Genomic DNA, 22,976 nt, shown 5'->3' on the forward strand with positions numbered 1-22,976 from the left:
ATAACTTAGAAAACTATGTTAAATATATGTGTGTTATTTATTGATGTCGTGTCCAGCCATATCCATATTGGGGGTCTTAAAAAATGGCCGTATCCGTACCCAATATCGTATCTGTATTTGTATTCGTATCTGTATCCATGCAACTTTGCTGTTTTTTGTTGGATACAAATCACGCTGCAAAAAAAGACCTAATTTACAGAGTACAAACGACCACGGGTTGCAATATTAAATTAGGACCAGTCACGAGCACCTGCGTTTTTATAATAAAAACGACCGTTACTGCCACGCGACCAGGAGAAAAAATGGAGTTGCAGAAAATGTGCGTTTAAAAAAAGCACAGTAGTTGCAAATGAGCCAAGGTAGGGTTTGCGGAAAATGCCAAGAAAAATCTGCTCGCGATTTTCAGACCCTGCACGTGAAAAACTCCAAAATCTCTCTGCAACTGCGATTTTTACAAATGAATTTCTCAAAAAAATCAAAAATCCTAGACGGGGCTGTTTGAGAAAAACCTTTGAAATTAGTTTGAAAAATTTTAACAAATAAATTCGAACGATATTATAATTTTTTCAAAAAAATTCAAGTATTGGCTCCGATACCATGTTACAAGATTCAAGAATTGGCAGATTAACGAATGATTGATTGATTAACAGGGGAACAAATGTGTTCCTTATAAAGAATTACAAGGGTGTTGTTTGTAAAAGAAACAACATAGACTGAAGAAGAAATTAGAAACAAATCTGAAGACAAGATAGGAAACATTCCTATCTGGACTGAAGACAAAAGAGATAGGATAGGAAATATTCCTATCTAGACTGAAAGACGGACTACAGATAAGTAGTTGACCACTATAGAAAGTATTTAACTAAGGAGGTAATATCTTAATAAAATGCAATTACATGTTTTCCATCCCATTCACCATCTGTACATGCATGTAATCTCATTTTCTATTTCCATTTTGACTCATCTCTCTTTTCGCACTCATTTGCATGACACGATTACACGAAATGCCTTACGTGTAATTGCATCCAAAATGCCTAATTTTGATTAGAAGTCACTTTTTGAAAAGTCAAAAAGATGTCATTTTCATCTTTCATGTACTTTGACTTCATCTTTTTACCAAAGGTGACTATAAAGTTTGTTTTCCGTCTTCCATTTTCCATTTCCATCTCTCCATATGCATTTGCGCCTCCATGAGCAAATACATGTTTCCACATTTTTCCATGCTTTCCATCTCATCCTCCATTCACAGTTGCATGTAAAGTTCATCCATCATCTGCATTCGCATCTCATCCCACCTTTCATCTCCCGTTACATGTTGCGCTTACATGTACTCATTTTTCATGCAATAATGCCTTGAAAACCCTAAGTCACTTTTGAAATCAACAATCTTCATTTGCATGCATTCCCATGCGTTCCACCTTTACACATTCTCATTTCATTCCGTTTCATTCTGTCTTCCATTTTCCTCCTTCATAACACTTCGTTCCACATTCCATTCATTGCATATGCATATGATTTCTTCTGAGATCATTTCATCGGATCTACAAAGTCTCCAATTTGTTTCCAAATCTTTTTTGATCACAAATCAACTTGTATGGCGATTCCATCTGATGATGAATTTATGTTTTGAGATTTTTGTGTTGTAGTACAAGCACGAGAAATGTCCTCACCATCAAAATCCAAAGGCAAAATGAAATATCAATATGATAAAGAGTTGGCTCATGCAGCTCCCTCATCAGTCATATCTATTTTGGATAACATGATGGACACGAAGATTGGTCATGTGGATGTCGCCGATTTTTTTTAGAGAGTTCAAACTCCAGCTAGCAACAGAATGAAACATATCAAAAGAAGTAATATTCACTTGGTGTCTACATTTCCTATAGCAGCCATAGAACTTGATTTCGTTCTTGGATGTGCACGGTCTTTTACTTCAAAAACGAAGATTATCAAGGATGCCGACGACAAGGTTATCATTAGCCTTGATCCTGAGGTCATTGAACAAATCTTCAAGGTTCCACATAAAGCAGAATGTGTAGGTTTAATCAAGGAATCATCATTGGCATGCTGGAATGGAGAAAAGGGTGATTATCAAAAGTTTGTCACCCTATACTAGTTAGACAATAAAATGAGCAATTTCTCTAGATGGTCAAAGATCGTTCATCGGTGTAATTTCAAACAAGAATATAAGGATCTCATCATCCTTCTTAGCAGAATTTGTAGTCTCAAAGATTCTACTGATTTTGAGCCATGGATGTATAAGTTCATCTTTCAAATAATGGAAAACAAAGAACACATCTTTTGGGGAGAGCTCATCAGAACTGCACTTTGCCAGCAGAAGGCAACATGGGAATTTCAACGCCCTTCTACATGAACTCTTACCTTGTTTACATTGCTGCTGCCATGGGATCTTTCTCTGGTCTATCAACCAAGGGAGATTGTCTTCAGGTTCCCATTTGGAATTACTATAACCAAATTACTTTGGCAAATAGTAAATTTCGTTACAGAAGAGTCCAAGATGCCTTCTTTGGGCATTTCCTGTGCTTGTTCAGTAAACAATTATCTGTCAAAAGAGTATGTGATGCAGCATGGGAAAAGGTTAGCCAATACGGCTATATTTTCATTCAATTCCAACTTTCACATACTTAAGAGTTGGGTATTTCAAAGGCGGGCTGTATACCTTACCTAGGTATACTACAGATCAAATCATCTTGATTGAACTAGCTAGGGAGCTCATGGATGTGTAGAGTGATCAGCATGCTATGCATAGGCCTGGTTTCGGCATTACCTCAGCTAAACCCTTGGCTATTGACAACTATTCGATCCATTCGGTACCACAATCAAAGAATATGGAACCAGAGTTGCAGTTGATCACCTTGAAGAAGTTCAAAGCCAGATTTGACTTTGATTACTGAGAGATAAATTCTCAAATGAAAAGAGCTTACATTTATGTTCATTGTATCGAGGACATTTGGATTGATATGAGGACAGAGCTTGACATCATGGATGGATTACTGTAGATTAACCTTGCAGTAGATTATTGATCTTAACATGTTGGAGATCCCTTCAAATTTTCAAGTTGAAGATGATGGTAACATCCTTGATCCGGAGTTTCATCAAGCTGACTTTTATAAGAAGTGCCCTTTTCCTATTCAGTGGCAACAGAAAGAGGGAACATCTATTATTGATAGGTTTCAATCCATCTTGGTAAAAACTAACAAACGGTTGAAAAATAAAGGCCTTAAAAGAGTAAATCCTAAGATGGGCTCGGATTGTGAAAGTTTTGATCCTCTTGGCAAGAAGTTATAGCTGAAAATTAGAGGGAAAGATGGTGCCTCATCCTCTAATGCTAAGGGTTTCCTCAAATTCAAATTGAAGGGTGGAAAAGGAGCCAAATCATCTCAAATCTCTGAACCAATTCAAGAATTAGAGGAGGAATCAGAAGAAGAATTGGAGACAAAATTTGATAAAGAAGATTCAGATGAAGAAGGGGAAATCATGATCATATCTCCCCCAAAGCCTGCACAAGTTTGTGCATCATCTGAATATGAAGATTCTTTTCTGCATGAAGTAGATGACGATGTGGATTCATTCTCCACTATTTTCACTCTTTCAATTCTAGTTTTGGAAGTCAATACAATGGGTCTTCCTATTTCTTCTGCCACTCCTTGCATTCTTGCAAATGAACAATAAGAACATTTAGCAAATGTGTTTGAGGATTTTCCAACTCTTACAAGTGGTCAAGTTTCCCAACTTGATACGTCTTTGACAGGTTTTGAGCTTTTTATGACAGGATCTTCTTAGTATGTTCTTAAGCATTTAGCTGTGTAGACTAAATCTTGTTTTGTTACAGCAGAAATACAATCTAATGGTCTCTATTGTATCCACTTCTACAGATAAAGGTTTCAGCCTGCCTGCATGGTTGAGCAAAATAACAATAAAGAGAAAAAAAGTGGTTGTTCCTCTAGACAATCTCCCTTTAAGAAGAGCAAATTGTAAAATTTTCTACAGCTATAGATCTAGCTAGGAATTGAAAACAAACATGAAAAGAAAAAATATTGAAGAAATACAGAGCTTCGAAGATTAAAAAAAATATTGATTACATCGTGCTCTCCATTATTTTATTACAATATTGCATGATTTATATAACAAATCAATGCATGAATTTAGAAATTTGAAACTAGCGCTCAACTGTTTGAGGGAGCAATTATGATAAAATTAACCTAGTTGTTTTTGAGTTTAAACATGCAAAGAAGACTGGAGACTATGGTATCACCGTTCAAACTGGAGCTCACTGCTTAAAATGTTGAGTTAGAATTAATAACATCAACAACCCCCTTAATTCTAACGAAGGAAAGTAGAAGAATTTGAATGAAAGGCGATAAGAGGGAAAATCTACGAACCCCCCTTTAAAATTTACAAAGAGAAATCTTCTGTGACATCAAAGAGCAATCACGAGCTATGGGAGAAGAAAAATCAACTGAAACATGAGGTCTCGCCTAAACGACATCATTCAACAACAATCTTCTCAGAGCATTATTGTTATGTCTCAAACTTCTAAGGAGAGAGAGTTGATTGAAGCTGCCAAGTCTTGGATATAGGAAATCATTTGTGAAGGAGTTCAAGCCATCATATAGACATTTGCAATTCTTTGGCGCATCGAGGAGATGAATGAAATGGAGCGAAACTTAATTTCTTCTTTGACTCAAGAAGTGGATAATTTGAAGGAAATCCTCAATGACTGGGATGAAATGGTAAGATTTGATCTAAATGCCTTGGTCTCATGTGACATTCTTTCGTTATGTGAACTGTTCTTCAAATTTCAAGGGTTCATTGGTTACAAAGAGGAAACATTGAGGAAGCTGATCACAAAGTTGTAGGTGGCCTTTGGAGATTGTCAAGCAGTTGAAACAAGTGTTACTTGTGATTTGGAACAGATAGGATGCCATGTTAGTGATGATTTTGGTATTCTCATTGCGGTTGAAAGGGTAAGCTCGGAATATACAATCATGATCAATGTGATGTAGATTTTGAAGATTTTAGTTTGTGGAAAGCCGTTTTCTCCACATCTTCCCTCATTCAGATTTGATGGTATCTGGAACGGAGATCTATTTTTGAAAAACAGACCGAGCCATGTAGTTCATCCAACAGCTCATCGATCCATGGGATGGGATACCTGTTCTTTTGTTCAGAGTGCGATAGTCCACACACATGCGCATCGTTTCGTCCTTTTTGACCAACACCATAGATGATGTGAACGAGCTAGAACTAGGATGGATCCATCTTTTCTTAAGCAATTCTTGAATCGTCTGTTCGATCTCATCCTTGAATTTCTTGGGGTGGAGGTAGGATGTGGTTATGACTGGTTTTGCCCCTGATTCCAACTCGATTGTGTGTTCAAACCCCTGGTGAGGTGGTATGCCAAGAGGAATATCCATGAAAACTTTTTCATGCCTACTTAAGATATCTTGGAGTTCATCATCCTGTGGAGGTGTTTAGTGCCCCTTTATAGGTTCCGCCGAGATAAAACAATACGCAGCCCACGCAACGTCATCGTGCCGCAAGATTGCCTCCATCCGATGCGCGGAAACTTCCTTCGGCCCTTCGTTTGCCATCCCTCGGAGGACAACCTTCTTTCCGTCAACCACAAAAGTGAAGTCCATCCGTTTGAAACTTTGAGTGTACTCATCAAGGGTCTCCATCCACAGTATGCAAAGAATGACTTCCATGTCAGCGAGGTCCACTATGAAAATGTCCTCCGTCACCATGTGATTAGCCATTGTGATGCTCAACTAAGAAAAAAGGTGCGTGTAGGGCAGGAAAGTCCCTCTGGCAACCTTGACCTGAAAGCCTGCGTGTGCTTCTGTAGGGAGACTTCTTCGCTTTACCAAGGATGAGTTTATGAAATTCAAAGTAGCTTCGCTATCCAATATCATCGTAACCCTTTGTCTTTGAAGGGTACCTCGCACACGAAAAACTGTGCACCTTAGACTGCTAGCCAATGCAATGGATCCTCCGCGCTGTACCAAGGCGACAATCCTCTCTGTATGGTTTAAACTGGCCATGTTGGTGTCAGTGTTAGGTTGGTCATCTTCAATCGACATTTCTTCTTGTTCGTGTTCGTCCTCATCATCGGACACCACCTTGATGTAATGGATCTTTACCTTCCCGAGGCATCGGTGGCTAGGCTTCCAAGGGCCCTTGCAATTGAAACATAGTTTCTTCCTTCAAAGTTCCTGTCGGGTAGCTTCATCTAATGAGGGCTTCTTGGGCGGAGGTTTGACGCTTGGAAACGTCGGCAGTTTCGGATGTGAGTGACTTTGAGAGGATGAGGTGATGCCGACGACGATGCCATACTTCGTGCCCTACTGATTGCTTCCGACAGGGTAGACGAATTGAATCCCTTCACCCAACCCTTCAGTGGTTCTGCCAGTCCATCCATAAAGAGCACGACCCACCTTCTTTCGGAGATGTTCATGACCAACACAGAAAGTCTCTGAAATTCTGCAAGGAACTGATCTACCAATCTAGTTTGCCTCAGTTGCGCTAGCTCTTTGAAATTGAGCTCAGGGTCTTTCCCATCAAATCGTTCTATTAATCTCTCCGTAAATTTCGCATAGGGCTTTATTTGATCATGCCTTAATGTGATGGTGCCGTGGTGCCACCATTCGTACACAACTCCCTCCAAGTGCAACGCGGCAAATTTGATAGCTTCTTCTGGCATAGGATTCAGCTGGAAGTAGGTATCGGCTTTCATCACCCACGCTTGTGCTGAAATGGAACCTGATCCGTCAAATGGAGACAGATTCACCTTACTCAATTTTCTTCTGAGATCATCATTAAAGTATCCTCCTTTGTTTCTGCCTCTCGAGTATCTCATTCTCGAATCTGCATAATCTTTGTAGGAAATGTCTTCTTCAAGGTTCGTATTCCTCCAGTCCTCTCTTATCTCTTCGAAAGTTGGTAATCTCTCTCCGTGATGTGCTTCCGTTCGTGGCGGGAAGGTCGGCATGGAAGGTTGAGAGCGTGCTGGTTGAGGGTGTTCTTTACCCGATACTGAGTCCGTGCTGTGACCATTTTGTTCCCTAGATGTTTTGTTCTCCACCAACTTCTTGAGAGTTTCTTCCATAAGTCGCTGCATATTAGTGATCTGTGCTTGATTTCGAGCAAGTTCCTTCAGAAGTGCCACAAGTTCGGTGCCCGTCAGTTCCCGTTCGTCAGCCATTCGATCAATGGAATGTGTCCTCCTCTTCCGGCTATAAACTCTCATTCATCGTCCACAGGCTGGCAAGATCGAAGGGCTCTGATACCACTGAAGTGTTCCAAGGTAACCCCAAAACTGCAGGTGCCGGATTTGGCCCTATGGATATGGTGCCTGGAAGGCTGTATGGAGGAAGGAATGCGTTTGTAGGGGGTGTATGGACTTGGAAGATAATTGCAGGAAGCCGTATGGTCAGAATCCGTACGCTATGCAATTTAGGATTTACCGTACGTTATGCTAAGAAGGCCGCACGACTAGATTAGTGCAAGCTATACGGTGGATTGGAGAGTTAGTACGGATGGTAGTATGGGTGTACGGTGGTGGAATTGTGAATGCCATACGGTGATGGTAGAAGGGTCTGCACCGGCCGTATAGGGAATTAGGCATTCGTATGGTAGTGTTTGTTGACTGTACGGGTGGGCTGAAGGCCGTACGGCAATATGCCGTATAGTGACAAGCAACAAGCCATACGGAGGTGAAGAATAGTGAGGAATGAGCCGTACGATCAACACATAGAAGGGTATCGAAAACACAATGATGCATATATGCAAACACAGAATGTCAATGGATCCACAAATTGATAGAGACATGTCAGTGCATAGAACTAGAATAGATCGAACCCACACAATAAATATTTGCCAAAGATGGAGCTCCGACTTACCAGGTCCGAGCGAGGAAGTACAATGCAACAACGGAATAGGGGGAGGGTTGAATCCCACCGAAACCGCATGAGCCAAATAGGGAAGGTCTTTCACTTCCGAAATGGTGAACAATCCGAACTCTAACAGGAATCTGCAATACAAAGAAAATATAATCCAAACATACCCACAGACTTCCTACAAGCCGTGCTTAAATACCCATCGTGAAAATCTTTCCGAGGGTGTACAAAGATAGTCGATGGTGACACAAACTATGAAGACAAAAATAAAAATGGGTCTGAGATAAAATAAATCAATCAACTTGTTACAAAGATTAAATTATTATTTATTTTATAACAAGAACATTACATTCCCACTCTCTCTAGAGATTGCCATTAATCACTGCTCTCTCTCACACTCACACACACATCTCTAAATACACCCTTAATCTCTCTCTCTCTCTCTCTCTCTCTCTCTCCCCCCTTGCTCTCTAGATACACCCACTAATCTCTCTCTCTTTCTAGATACACCATCATATGCCTATCTCTACCCTTATATCTCTCTCTCTCTACTAAAAGCATCTCTCTATAAAAAACATAATATGAGCCCCCTCTTGTTTCTAGATATGCCCCCAATCTCTCTCTCTCTCTCTCTCTATATATATATATATATATATATATATATATATATACATACCCCTATTATAAATATAATATTATTTCTATTTAGTAGTAGATGCAGGGTTAAGGTTGGGTATATAATTTACTAAATGCTTGGTATGGTCACATATAGAGTTAGGATCCGAGGTTTACAATTTCATTTATACAACAGTGTTATAGTTAGGGTAGTTAAGTGGTTAAATATTACACTAAAACAAGGGACTCAATTAAGGGAAGCATGAGATTTAGGTATAGTGTTGGGGTATTTGGAGTAGAACTATGATCAAAATTCGGATATAGGTTTTAAAACTGACTTGAACTATGTGGATTTTTTTAATTGTATGTTGTTCATGAAAGGGAAATTATAAGTCCCAATACAACCATTTAGATGATGTAAAAAGTGTGAAAAAATAGATAAGAATCAATTTTATGGAAAACATTTCTCCACGATGATGTGAGAACATTATATTTTGTTGAATTTTTAATAATGGTAATGCAAGTTTTATTGCAATGATTAAGAATTGTAAATATGCCTATCATGAAGGACATCTATGTAGACTTCTGATTTTATTTCTTAACATATTTAGTAGCCATGCCCATTGAAGACATCTTTTATAAAAATAAATTTATTTTTTCTTGTTCTCCTCTTCATAGAAGCTACATAGAACAATGGGGAAACAGAACTCCCAAAACAAGTAATTAGAAATAAAAGTCTGAAACCAGAGACAAGAATAAACTATATACATAACATTTATCTGTACTGGTGTAAATACATGTCACATTCTTCAATGATTAGGATTGTATTGCGACCTTTATTTGAACAATGATTGTGAAAGATTTCTTTCGTCATTGAGGGAAACCCATCCACTTTTGCAAATGTGTCATGCATAGATTTTCAGCATCTTTCATCTGCATTATTTCCATTTCCTCAACACAATCAATTGGGAATATTGCGTTCTCCACAACTTTAATTATATCTGTGCACTACTCTTTAATTATTTATAAGCATTTGTCAAACTCAATATGAAAGAAATAATTTGGGGCCATTGAAGTAGTTAGGCTAGTATCAATATGTTTGATTCTATACTCATGGCATCCATAACTCAAATATTAATTTGCAAACTTATAAACAAACATCAACATATAGAAATTATCAGAATAAAAAAGTATTAGAAATTAACATAATTTCTTTCAAATGAATAATGTTCAAAATAAGAAAAAAAAAATCAAAACTATTTTGTATGAAACATTTAGATTGTAATGTTATAAATATGGTGGCATTGCCTTCCACTTTTTAAACATTACAAACATAAACATTATATACATATTTTTTTTAATGAAAATTTACTTAAATAAAACACTACATAATCTAATTGAATAATGACAAAACATAAACTAAATATATGAAGTGTCCATCTTAAATAAATTATTAACTTAAAAAAAATACAAATTTCATTGATATGGCGAAATTGCCATCCACATTAACGATAACATTTAATTATGAAACATGAAAATATAAATTTTCTGAAATATGCAAATGTAAAACTACTATGAAATATGCAAATCTAAAACATGCAAACCAAATTCTTTTTGAAATATGCAAATCTAAAACTTATATGAAACATGCAAATCTTAAACTAATTTAAAACATGTACGTTAAAAACATGCAAATGCAAAGTATTATCAAATATATAAATCAAATAGATTTTGAATGCAATTCTAAATCTAAATCAAACATGCAAGGCTAAACTATTGCATATAAATCTAAACAATTTTGAATGCAATTCTAAATCTAAAGAAACTAATTGAAATTGAAATTTAAATCAAAGTAGAATATTATAGCCAATTTTGACACTAAATTTACATCTAAATCTAAATACATAACTAAATCTAAATCTAAATTCAAAACTGATTTTAAAAAAGGTATGAATCTCACCTAGAAAAAAATTACTCCAAAACTTCAATCAACTCCTCTTTAGAAACTTCAATCTACTCCAATAATCTCCACTTCTTCCTCCCTCCAAAAACACAAAATGAAAATGAAATGAGGAGCCTTTTTTTATAACTTGTGAGAGGCTCCTCATATCCCCCAATGAATGTCTCTTCACATTCCACAAATTTGTTTCAAATTCCACCACTCCCCACAAAAATAAAGCATGAATGTGCGTGCTAAAAATATTAAAAAAAAAAAGTTTTATATTTAAATTTTTAATGAAATTATTTCAGCCCTATTTTTTCAGGTTCTATTTTTTAGGGTCCTATTTTTTTAGCCTTTATTTGGCTTCCTATTAGTTCGGTCAGCTATTATTTCGGTATTGCTTTATTATTTAATAATTTTATATTTTATTTAAAATTCTGTAACTGCTCCATTTTCTTTCTTATTGATAAGATATCTATTTGAAATTAATTTCTAAATATAATTTTCTTGAAACTCCCGTCAAATTTATTTTCTATTTCTATTTGTTAATAATTATGATTGCCAAATGACATTACATATTTTAATATGGTTTTTAATATTTTTGTAAATGCCAAATGACATTTTCTATTTTAAATTAATGTTTGAAAAAAAGTTTTGTTTGTTCTATTTGTATTTGTTAAAAATTATGATTGCCAAATGGCATTCCATATTTTAATTTAGGTATTAACATGTTTGTGAATGGCAAATGGCATTTGCTATTTTAAATTAATTTTTAAAAGTGAATTTCATTTGCAACTCTCATCAAATCTTTTTTCCTTGCATGGATTGTTCCTTGGAATATTCTCGTGCTAGGAATTGTTGCTCTCATTGTATATGCCTATCGGCATAATCATACACATCATAATAGTCTAAAGCATTTTCTTGGACTGTGAGACCGAAATGAGTGTCAACATAATTGGATTATAGTCTTATGATTTTTACATATCTAATGTCAAGGGGACACATAATGTTGTAGCTGATGCTCTTTCATGACACCCTCGTTTGAGTTCTATGATCGAGATATTAGAAAATAGTGGCACTTGATGATTTTGAAGTATACAAATTTGATCTAGAAGGGGGCTTTTGTTTGGACTCCTCAGGCACAAGTGTGTTTTGAGAAGTTCAAAAAACTTAAGACTTCATGATTTCACTAGGCTTTTTGAGCTATATTGTGATGCTTTTGGAGAGGGCATTGGTGTCATACTAATGCATGACTACCATCCAATTGCTTATGGGAGTAGGAAGCTTTGGGGTCTTGAGATAGCTTTTAGTGTGTATGACAATGAGATGTTGACCTTTAGGCATGCTTTGGCCAAGTTCAGAGAATACTCAGTGGATAGCAAATTTAGCATCAAAACACACCATAATAGTCTAAAGCATTTTCTTGGACTATGAGACCCAAATGAGTGTCAGCAGAAGTGGACTACAGTTATAGTCTTATGATTTTTACATATCTTATGTCAAGGGGACACATAATGTTGTAGCTGATGCTCTTTCATGACACCCTCGTTTGACTTCTATGGCTGAGATATCAGAGGATTAGAGGCACTTGATGATTTCAGAGTATGCCAAGAACTAGTGGGATTCTGGCATTGTTGATGAGACTATTTAGGACAACACATACTCTCTTTTGAATGAGTTGATCATTTACAAGGGGAAGATATTTTTTGCCCTAGGATTGGGTGTTAAGAGGATAGTACTGAGGACCTTTCATTATTCTCCATTATCTGGTCGTCCCGAATTCTTCAAGACATATATAGGTTCGAGAGAGATTCACATGGAAAGGTCATAAATTTGACGTTCTACATGTTAGAGAGATTCACATGGAAAGGTCATAAATAGGAGCGTACTTATCCCGTTGGACTTCTTGAGTGAGGAAGTGGGAGTGTATTTCAATGGACTTCATAGTGGGCTTGCCAAAAGCCCAAGACAGAGACGATATCTACATGGTTGTTGATAGATTGACAAAGTATGCATAGTTCTTTCCAACTACTACCACTTATACAACTACATTAGGTGACAGAGCTTTTTTTTCGTGAGGTATCTAGGATGCATGGTTTACGTTAGAGTATCATCTATGATAGAGACAGTTGGTTCATGAGTAACTTTTGGCACTAGCTATTCAAATTATGTGGAACCAAGTTAATTCCAAGTACGAGTTACCCCTCTCAGACAGAGGACCAAACAAAGATAGTGAATAAATGGGTGGAGGGTCACCTTAGAAACAATGTGGTGAGGCAATAGTAGGCCTGTGTATGGTGTATTCATCTACGTGAGTTTTGTTATACTTCCATTCACCAAATGTCTATCCAAATGTCTCTCTTCAGAGCATTATATGGTTATGATTCGCCAAGATTCTTGGATTTGTTCTTCAGTGACACTAGGGTGCCTAGTGTTGATGATTTGCCACAAGATGCTTAGGACATCACAAGGGCCTTGCATGATAACATTTAGAGGGCTTAGAAATCAATAGAAGCAATATGAAGAACATGTTGGTGGAGGATGCTACATTTGAGCTAGAGGATATTTTGCAACTTCCAACATTGCAATTGCTAAGGGACAAGCAATCTTGGGAATGGTGGAGTGTAATTTCCCCTTTTAATTTGATGATGTTAGCTCATCATTGTGACCCTCATGGGGCTAATGTGGTGAATTAAGGGTCTCAAAGTTTCAGTTATCTTTGTTGGTGGTGACATTCTCCCCTTCAACATGGTGATGTCCAAGATTCTGCCTTTGTACTTTCTGTTTAACTTGATATCATTGGTAGGCACTTGGGTTTTGGATTCATTTGGTGAGGTTTTCAATTTTGTTTAGACCCCTTGGAAGCATTTCACAAGCCATTGGTTTAATTTATTATTTATTAATTACGTGAACAATATTATTAATTAAGTTTACTTAATTAATAATAAAGGGTGGCTTAATCCAGATAAAGCCCAAGTCTTTTGAATGTCCATTTTATAAGTATACTTGGAAGCATATTTAAATGTGGAGATCTGATCAAATATCATATTCAAATATTTAAACCTTATGTCTTATGCTGTGGATGTCCCGAGTAATGTGTCTATGATGCCGAAGGTTGATTGTGTGATGGTGAAGCCGAATGTTCATTTTTAGAAGGAAGCAAATATTTACCTGAGCCTGGAATCAAATGGCATCGTCTGCATGCATTTGTTTTGTGTGACATTGTAGAACTTGAGCCAAGGGTTTGGAGGATACGATTGGTGGGAGAATCGTAAATTCTCAACATCATTGCACTTTGAGTTGGTGTTCCTTCAGCCATTGAATTGTGCTTCCTCTGCTACAAATCAGAAGTTTTATGTGTTTAGAGGTTTCAAGGGAAGAGGGAATTCATTGTGAAGATTGGGAAACTGTTGTGGAGGCCACATATTGTATTTCCCAGCATTCACAGCTCCTAATTGATATGTGTCTAAGCTTGTATGATTGCCATGTTTCCTTTTTGAGACAACACTTCAATTCCACATGCTACAGTTGTATTATCTGGCCCATGTCACCAAGAAATGATTGGACTCGATCAAAGGGCTGCTGACGTTAAAGCTCATGTGGTCCACATAAGGAATTTTTGCGTTTTTCCCAAGCAGCTGTGATACCACCAAGCCAACAATGTTATTTCCAACTTGTTACAGGTTCCTTATTTATTCTGAAATTTAAATAAGTGCATACAAGCTAAATTTCAAACATTGTAATTATCAGCAGAGAAGTATTAAGTTTAAAAGATCCTTGTGTGTAAAGCTTAATTCATATTAGCCGTTTTTTTTTGCATTGGAATCCTTTATTTCTGAAAAAGAAAACACATATTCCCAACAACACCTATAAGAAGTTTCCCAAGGCAATGAATGCAATGCCAAGATATAGAGGTGCAAGAGATAGCATGATAGAGACAAGAGGTGATCAAATGAGAATCACAATAATGATCAAATGGTAATGGATCCAGATGTCCAATATTCAGATTCAGATACAATGCATATAGAAGTGCCTCAATATATAGGCAATGCACGACAACTAGGATTCATACAACAACTTAGCATGTCCACCAATGGTGGATTATCCTCCATTGTGCATGAAAGTATGTGCAAACAATGAGGGGATAAGAATACAAAGGTGTATCACACAACGAGAGGTGTGTAACAACATGTGCTCAAATAGAAGGCAAACTCCTAGGTGTCTACATGACAACTAATATGAAAATGCATTATCCTAATTAAACTCAAGTAAAGTGTAAGTAGTAATATTTAATTACACCAACAACACCAAAAGCTTAAACAAATATACAGAGATCAGTCAACAGAAAAGTTAGAGCGTAGCAGGGGCTCTTACAAAATGTGCCTGTGCAGATTACCACAGTAGTTGTTAGTGATATCACCAGTTGGTCATTGACCATGAATCACCCGATACAATATACTACGGCTGCTGCAAATATTATTGGCTATACATATATTGCAAGACATTTTTTCAATGAATTATCTGTGCATAATGTTACTCCACTGCTCTATCACTTTGATCAATAGTCACAAATAATTTCCAGTACATAGCACTCAAATGTAGAAATATTCATTTGCAAAAAGGATACAAGAAATAATAATTAGGTACCTGACTCCTCTTTTCAATACAACAGCAAGCATAGATGTATGAATAGATGTTACTGGTTCACCTTGAACAAGCAGTAAAGATATCGCTCCAAGTATGCAATGAAAAACATATTTCTGCTTCTTTAGTCAAGGATAGACAATGGCTATTTGCATACTATGAATTTCAATGCCAAATAATTGTAACATTCATGGCTTTCTCTTCAATAGGGAGACCTGTATAAAATGAATCACTTCATCACTTTATTACTTCCAAACAAACAAAAATGATTATTAATAGGCTAGGTAATTTTCCATTTATATTTGTCAACTTAAGTTCCCCTGATAGAGAATGCATCTTCATAACAACAAATTTTCTGGAAGAAGAACTCTCATTGAATCTAATCGACATCAATTAAGTTATTTCTCTTATTGCTTGCCAATGAATTTTGGAGGTTCTCTTTGTACAAAAGAATATCTTTGATGCACTGACTCCAGAGTACAAACCAGATCAGGTTACAGTAAAGCACATACATACATAATCAACTGGTCATGCCAGGGAGGTATATACAAGCAATTACCAACTATGACATGAAATAAGGGTATCAATGGTAGACCAAAGAAGTATTCATGAGCAGAAAATATAAAATAACAGAAAACTCCTTTCTGTCATTACCTCTGAAAAAACCTATCATTCCCTGTCTCCCTGATTACTGGAAATCTCGATTTATGACCCAACTGAAGAATCTGAATGATTCTTCCAAATCGATTTAGGTCAGGTCTTGCATGATAAAAATGTCGTTCTCAGACTCCAAATCCTGAGACGAATTAAACTGAGTAAACTCTCAAATCAATAAATGAAATTATTAATCATCCATTCATATTATCCTCAATCCGCAAACTACTTTTAGAGTAATATCATTCAGTTTCTTTTCCTATTTTATTTAATGACTTAAAATATTCTTTATTTAAAGTAACTTTGATTAATAATATTTAATAATTAATTTAAATTCTTTTCTGCTCCACTTTAGAAAGTAAAATCGGATGCCACACTCTGACGTGAATTGCATTGCTTCTATTAATGATTATTCTCTTTGGGTCTACAAATGGAGATAGTAGCTAAAAAGAAAAACAGACATCAATGTGCAGACTCTAGTTGAAGAACCATTTGTAAAGATTTTGGGAGGAAGGTTAACTTGCAATATTCTGAAATAGCATTTCAATGAATTTGTGCTCTCTAGAGATTGAGTTGTAAGCTTCTGGAAAAACTCTATGTTTAATTTTTATCAACATTTTAGATCACACTGTATGATTCATTAGCAGGATTCTGATCTGAAATGTTGATACAGGTAAAGTATACCCAGTTTTTCCAGTAGCTTTCTGCTCAATTCTCATGGACCTTAAAAACATCACATTTATTACCCTCTAAACATTTTCATTGTCTATGATGTTAGCTTTATAACAAAAGTCCAACATGAAACTTGTTTCAGTATGGTATTCATTTTTACTAGTTTTAAATTGTAGCATTCATGCGATAGGCTGTCTTCTACTTGTTGGAACAAAAAATTACGCAGAAGGTTGAAATTTTTGACATTAGAAAGATCTAATTGAACTTCTTGTTTGAGCAGGTATCGAGTTCTGCTTTTGAAATTCTGGATTCAAATGGGAGGAAAATACAAGCACAATTCGTCCCAATTGATCCTGCATTGAGAGAAGTCCATGATTATTATGCAACAGCATTTCAAGAAGTCTCAGTTCAAGATGGATTATTGTTCAACCTGTATTTTGAAGTTGCAGTTCCATCTCTTGGTTATGTTGTCTATTTCATGAAACCTACAAAAACTGAAGCATCCTGTAAGAAATGAATAACCTTTTATAAAGACAAGTCTTGTAATTTTTAATGTGTTATTGCTTCTAAATTAACTTTTGAGTTTATATTTGTGAATTTGGATCTGGGAGGTTTCGTTTGGCACACATCATGGATTTTATCACGATAAACTATTTTCAGGGACCATGCCAATGAAGCCACAAGATTTCAATGGCGACATAATTCTGGACTCAACCAGGATACAGATGGTGTTCTCAAATTCGACAGGGTTACTGAAGCAGATTAGAAACCATGAAGATGAAGTATGTATTTTAGATTTTTTTTTTTAAAAATTTTTTTTTTTCTGTAGAAGTTGGCAGGATTAGAACACATATTATCTTTGATACATTGGCGACAAATTATCTGTCTTTTAGATTACAGATCTATACGATCACCTTGTTTATGTGATCAATGTTAGATGTTGGTTTTGATTCCTGAACACAAAAAGACAAGGAGGAAGCCCTTATAGTACTTTACTACTTTCTGTAGAATCTAAATGTTAGACTATGCAATCTGCTTCAGGTATGTGAAATTAAGTTTTATCTGTACAAACTACAAAGAGAAATGCCCTTAGGGACATTCTATGTGGCCAGCAGAACTCCTTGTGAGTCTCCATCCAACTATTAGCACCATTTAACCATAAAAAACTAAGTTACCAGATTCTCTCCAGTAACCCTTAAAGTCTGGTTCGATTCTGTACAAAGTCTGGCCCTTGTCAAATCCTGCCCAAATTCTTTTGCAGAAATACAGATTTGCTGCAAATTCTGTCAGAGTAACCCAGGCAGAATTTGCAGCAAATTTTGAAAAATTTGCTTCCCAGTGGCTGAACTTGGGCTAAATTTGGTATCAAAACGATTTTTTAGACTTTTTTCCAAGTGTTTTTTGGCCCAGTTTGGTCTATTTGATTATCCCAACCCTAAACTGACCACTAAAAAGACCAAAAAAGATGGTTTATGTGTCATTTATGCATTTGTGAATGAAAATGAACACTTGCTTATAGAGGAAATCCAAATTGACAATAGGTGACAATCAAATTGACATTTTTAGAGGAATTTCTTTAAAAAGCATATGATATCTTTGAATCCAGGGCTTAAAATTTGAATCTCAACTTTTGATCTACCCTGGTTAGAAATCCTCTTAACCAACACAAAATAAAAATTCAGGTAACTGCACTTATCTTATGGCAATTCTTTTCATTTTCAAACTGTCCCCTTGATATGGAAATATGTTCCATGAATGTGACCAAGCAAGTGTATCATGTTGTATGTATGGCTAAATGATGCAACCAATATCTTGGCAGTCTTCGTTAATTTTGATCTGTTGAATAATTCCCACACACACATGTATACAAGTGACAGGGTATCCATTTAGTTATCAAGATTTCATTCCAGTTTTCTTCATGTCTATCAACACTCATTTTCCAGCATTGAGCTATTAGATTTCATGATTCATCCATTAGGTTATGGATTTAATTCCATTTTCTGATATAAGTGGAAGTTAAACAGTGGCAAGCAGTTATGAGTACTAGGAAGTAGAAAGTATGTAAAGCTTAGAATGAGATTACCACAATTGTAGACACTGTGCACTCGTTAATATCATGTATATATAGAATATAAATTGTTAAATTTGAACCAGAAATAAGGAATAAATACAATAAGGCAAAACAATCAAATAACACCTGAGATTATCCTGGGGAAAATCCTCGTCACCGAGGGAAACAACCCAACCCACCGAAAATAGATCCTTGATTTTGAAATCTCAGAAAACAATTACAATTATTTTTTCGAGCTTATGATTAGAATCCTCAAGATTATTCAATCAATAGAAGTTAAGAAAACCATTTACTAGATTAATTACAAATCATTCTCTCTGATAAACAATATGGCAATCATGTTGAGAGACTTCTCAAAGTTCTGATATATAAAACTTATATATAAATCTGACCAGAAAAATTACCACTCATCACCTGATTCACACATATTATGTAACACAATATATGATAAACAATCTGAATGAATATCTCAGAAAGTTGCTACTGAAGCGTATTGAATCATCACCATTTACACGCACCCAGTAAAAACGATTGACTCCAAATATGAATAATAAAATGCTATTTCCATCACCAAAACAATGGACTAAGAAAAGAGTGTTGACTCTTCTTTGAAGGGTCACATCATAATCATACACCACTGCCACACAGACATATTTCAGTTGACGCATAAGGAGGAGTGTTGATAGAGAAGAATAAGAAAACCGACGCCGCTAGAAATGCTAAATGATGAGGTGGAGAATATAGTGGACTTGTATGCCATGTCATACATTGAGTAATCTTCCACATCGACAATAATGAATACGAACCAAAAAGAGAGGCCCAAACCAATAAAGAATACAAACACATGAAACACGGACACAGAAATATGGGGCCAATTTTAATTTGTTAAGCTCAAACAGAGCCAAGGAAGACTGCAGAGGAAAATAACCACCATAAACAGATAACATAAAGAGGAAAATATACAGCAGAGATTTCCTTTAGAGCACATCACAAATCAGGAGACATATTGACATTGGAATCATAACAATAATCAGGTAATTAGATCTCTATGCAGCTACTATTCTTAACACAAATGATGGTTAAGAAACTTTTAGAAGGAAACTTGTATGAGAGTAAAGATGTGCAAAGTAGCTTGTAAAGGAATAGGATAGAGATATGGAGATGTATGCATTATGAAGAATATACACTAAAGTTATAAATATTAAATATTTTCAGCCCATTTGACGATGACTTTTCATTTTGATGATTTGGTATGGATAAATAAAATATACAACTGTGAGGCTTCCAAGAGCAGACTAGGACACAATGTCCTTACAATGGTTCCTCTTCAATTTATGAAGGTGTTTGAATGCCAACCCATAACTGAAATAGCTGTTGAGGTGTTTAAAGACATGAAATAGTTGTGTATGGACATCTAGATAGTTGCAACAATTGTATGTATGGGCATAATAGCAATGAGATCCACAAAGTAGAGAGTAGATGATTTCTGTAGGTGTGTAGCTGTAAGTCCACATTGGTTTTGTTGCTCCATTTGGAGAGGAACCCTTTGCAAAATGCCAATTAAATTTATGACTTAAGCATCCAAAGTTCAAACTTATCCCAAATTCGAATCAACTCCATATTCAAATTAATGATCTATAGCCAGGTTTTGTTTAGCTGCAGTGACATTTCAAGAAGACAGGTTTCTATATGGGGTCAGTTTCTTTGAGCCTTTTCATAAATTAAAAGCAAATTTCAGTGATAGAAATGCAAAATCACTTTGTTAAATGCTTGATATTGAAATAACCCCTACCGGTTAGAGCTTATTTAGACGTCAATCACTTCCACAATTCAAAAGTTTGACATTTTGTTAAACACTCGGAGCACAACTCTGTTTTACTGTATAGGGTGTATTTGTTTCCTTTTGTGGAATTTAGAGATAGCTTGAAATGCAATGATAGAAAAATAACTCTTTGACAACAAATTACACTTATTGCACTCATATGAAAGCCTCTATTACAATTCCTTATCCACTGAAAATTTACTTTGCAAAGTTTGAACCAATTATCAATACTCACCAACTCTGAAATTATAATCAGACATATAGCAAACCTTTACAAATTCAATTGGACATCCAAATTAATTATTAAATTTCTAAGAATCTGATAATGCCGATCAAATGCAAGCTGTTGTAGTTACATGAGCTGCCTTCCCAAAGTCTCTCAAGGCTGCCATCACGAGTTGTAGACCTCCTCCATAGATTGGTGCAGCCTGGCAATCTGAAATACGCCCAAAATGAAGACTCCAATGACGATTGCAGGCCCAGATTCTAGCCACAGCCCTGCAATTTACTTTACTGTTACCCAAAATATGAAACGTTGGCTCTCAATCTTAGATGCAGCCCTCCAAGAGAGGTTACAGGTCTCTCCCAAACAATTGTAGGCCTCTAATTATTAGCAGCAGGCCTTTAATTAGTAACAACAGGCCTCTAATTATGGTTGCAGGCCCTTACATAGGCAATTGCAGGCCTCACAGATTCGAGCATCAGATCTGGAGCAAAACATAGATATCTCCAGCACTAGCCGGACAAAGCAAATAAAGGTAAGTGTTGGTGTGAACAAGAAATCCAACGCCAAACAACAACTCCACCCTCCAACTCTTGCAATTGCCCAATTATGAATTCAATCACCAATTTGATAGCCAACAATGTCTTTCAACCATAGCAAGTACAGCTTTGAAAGACTATGATAAATCTCGGAAGTTCACAATACCTCAGCTGTGGATATAAATTCACTTCTCAAAATTTCATACTCAACCCGTTTACTTCAGCAAGGGCATCAAATATCAAAACCTCAGGACTGTCACAAAGACAACAAAACCAAATAATAATATTCAATCAAATGCTTTCCCATCAAATGACATCATATTTATAATCTCCAAATGACGCAAGTTTCTCAAATGAACTTCACTTAAGCAGCTTGCTCCACACAACATTAAAATATAATAAAGTGCTCTTATAATATAATTTATTAATTATTTTTGGCTCCAAAAATGACCTTTTCTACCATAACATGATATTCTGACACACAAGGCCATTGTTTCTTGTGCCCACGATTTAAAACTTTTCATCTTGATTCCAATGAGCTATGATATTGAGGTGACCAACATACAACAACAAAATTAGCAACCTCAACATATTTAGATGAATAATAATAATAATTCACCTATCTAGTGAAAACAATTGAAGAAGCATCAGAATCAAAATCTGACAACACTAGAGTGATTTTGATGACGAAAGACGATGAATGAACCTGATGGGGTGACTTACTATAAATAAACATTCGTCCAAGGTTCTTGGACCCGAAACCAGAAGCTTGAAATAAAAGATGAGAGCATCAGTCAACTCCTTTAATAAAACTGAGCTCATCGGAACCAACAGTTTGACTTACTTTAATTAGTAAGTCCTTCAATTGGAGCCAAAACAAACCATAGGCTGTTGAAAAGCCTATAACCCCACAACTGAGACTCCCAAATCCCATTGTTAGCTCACGAGGGCCGTGATGGTGCACTGACCAAGCCAATTGCAGGAACTTGCTAAAAATGGGGACATTATAGATATACTCTTGCTAGTACACATTAATTGGGTCTGGGAGGATTAGATCTTTTGAAATACCTTTCAAATTGCAAAGTGTTTTTCATTAAAAGAAATATTTGTTGTTATACCTTCATAAAAACACTAGAGAAATGTCAAGATTTTCACATTTAAGGCTCACTATGACAATTGAATGGGCAAGAGGAAGCTATGTTACTAAAATCTCTATAGTAAGACCAAGAAACAAATAGATGCACCAAATGGACTATGTAATTACATGTACTAGCAAATAAACACCTTGATAAGCACCACATAATGTTCACAATGCACATGATCCCAGATTGACAAGCTGACTTGGCATTGGGAATTCTTTTCTTTGAGAGGGCTACAACTTAGGAAACACCTCTATGTACAAAGCATTGTTTCCTGCATGAAGTATGTATATGGCATAGTGGAGAGAATGATTGTTATGAAGAAATATTTATAATGACATCTCCAAACAGAACAAATATATTGAGGATCTTTTTTATTAGAGCTGAATTATATCAAGAGTTGATTTACAAAATCCAGCTTCTGCAAAAATGAAGGTAATTCTGCACTCACAATTAGACTACAAATAATGTATAGTTTGCATGCTGCAATCAGATGTGAATGTATAATTAAGCCCCCAAAAGCTTAGTTGCTGATTCGTGAAGCGGATCTGATTCGGGTATACGAATCGGATCCGTGAATTTGGAATTTTATCTTTCCCAATAATGATCCATGGAGGATTCATGTACATATATATATCTGTGTGTGTGTGTGTGTGTGTATATAAATGTATATATGTAAATATATATGTATATGTGTATATATGTATATATATATATATTTATATATGTATATATA

At 35.9% G+C, this 22,976-nt stretch overlaps 1 protein-coding gene across 1 annotated transcript in view; it reads left to right on the top strand.

Annotated features, from left to right (window-relative positions):
• The window catches only part of LOC149528260 (alpha-mannosidase-like), a 344,971-nt gene that overhangs the window by 90,816 nt on the left and 231,179 nt on the right, over window positions 1–22,976 (top strand). The window contains exons 15-16 of the mRNA XM_089811746.1: window positions 16,727–16,952; window positions 17,107–17,228. Of these exons, the coding sequence (XP_089667872.1) occupies window positions 16,727–16,952; window positions 17,107–17,228 (348 nt within the window). The remainder of the gene's footprint in view (window positions 1–16,726; window positions 16,953–17,106; window positions 17,229–22,976) is intronic.

This window comes from Cupressus sempervirens, chromosome 11 (assembly GCF_028749045.1).
Source record: "Cupressus sempervirens isolate cs-2001-9-10 chromosome 11, ASM2874904v1, whole genome shotgun sequence".
NCBI lineage: Eukaryota > Viridiplantae > Streptophyta > Pinopsida > Cupressales > Cupressaceae > Cupressus > Cupressus sempervirens.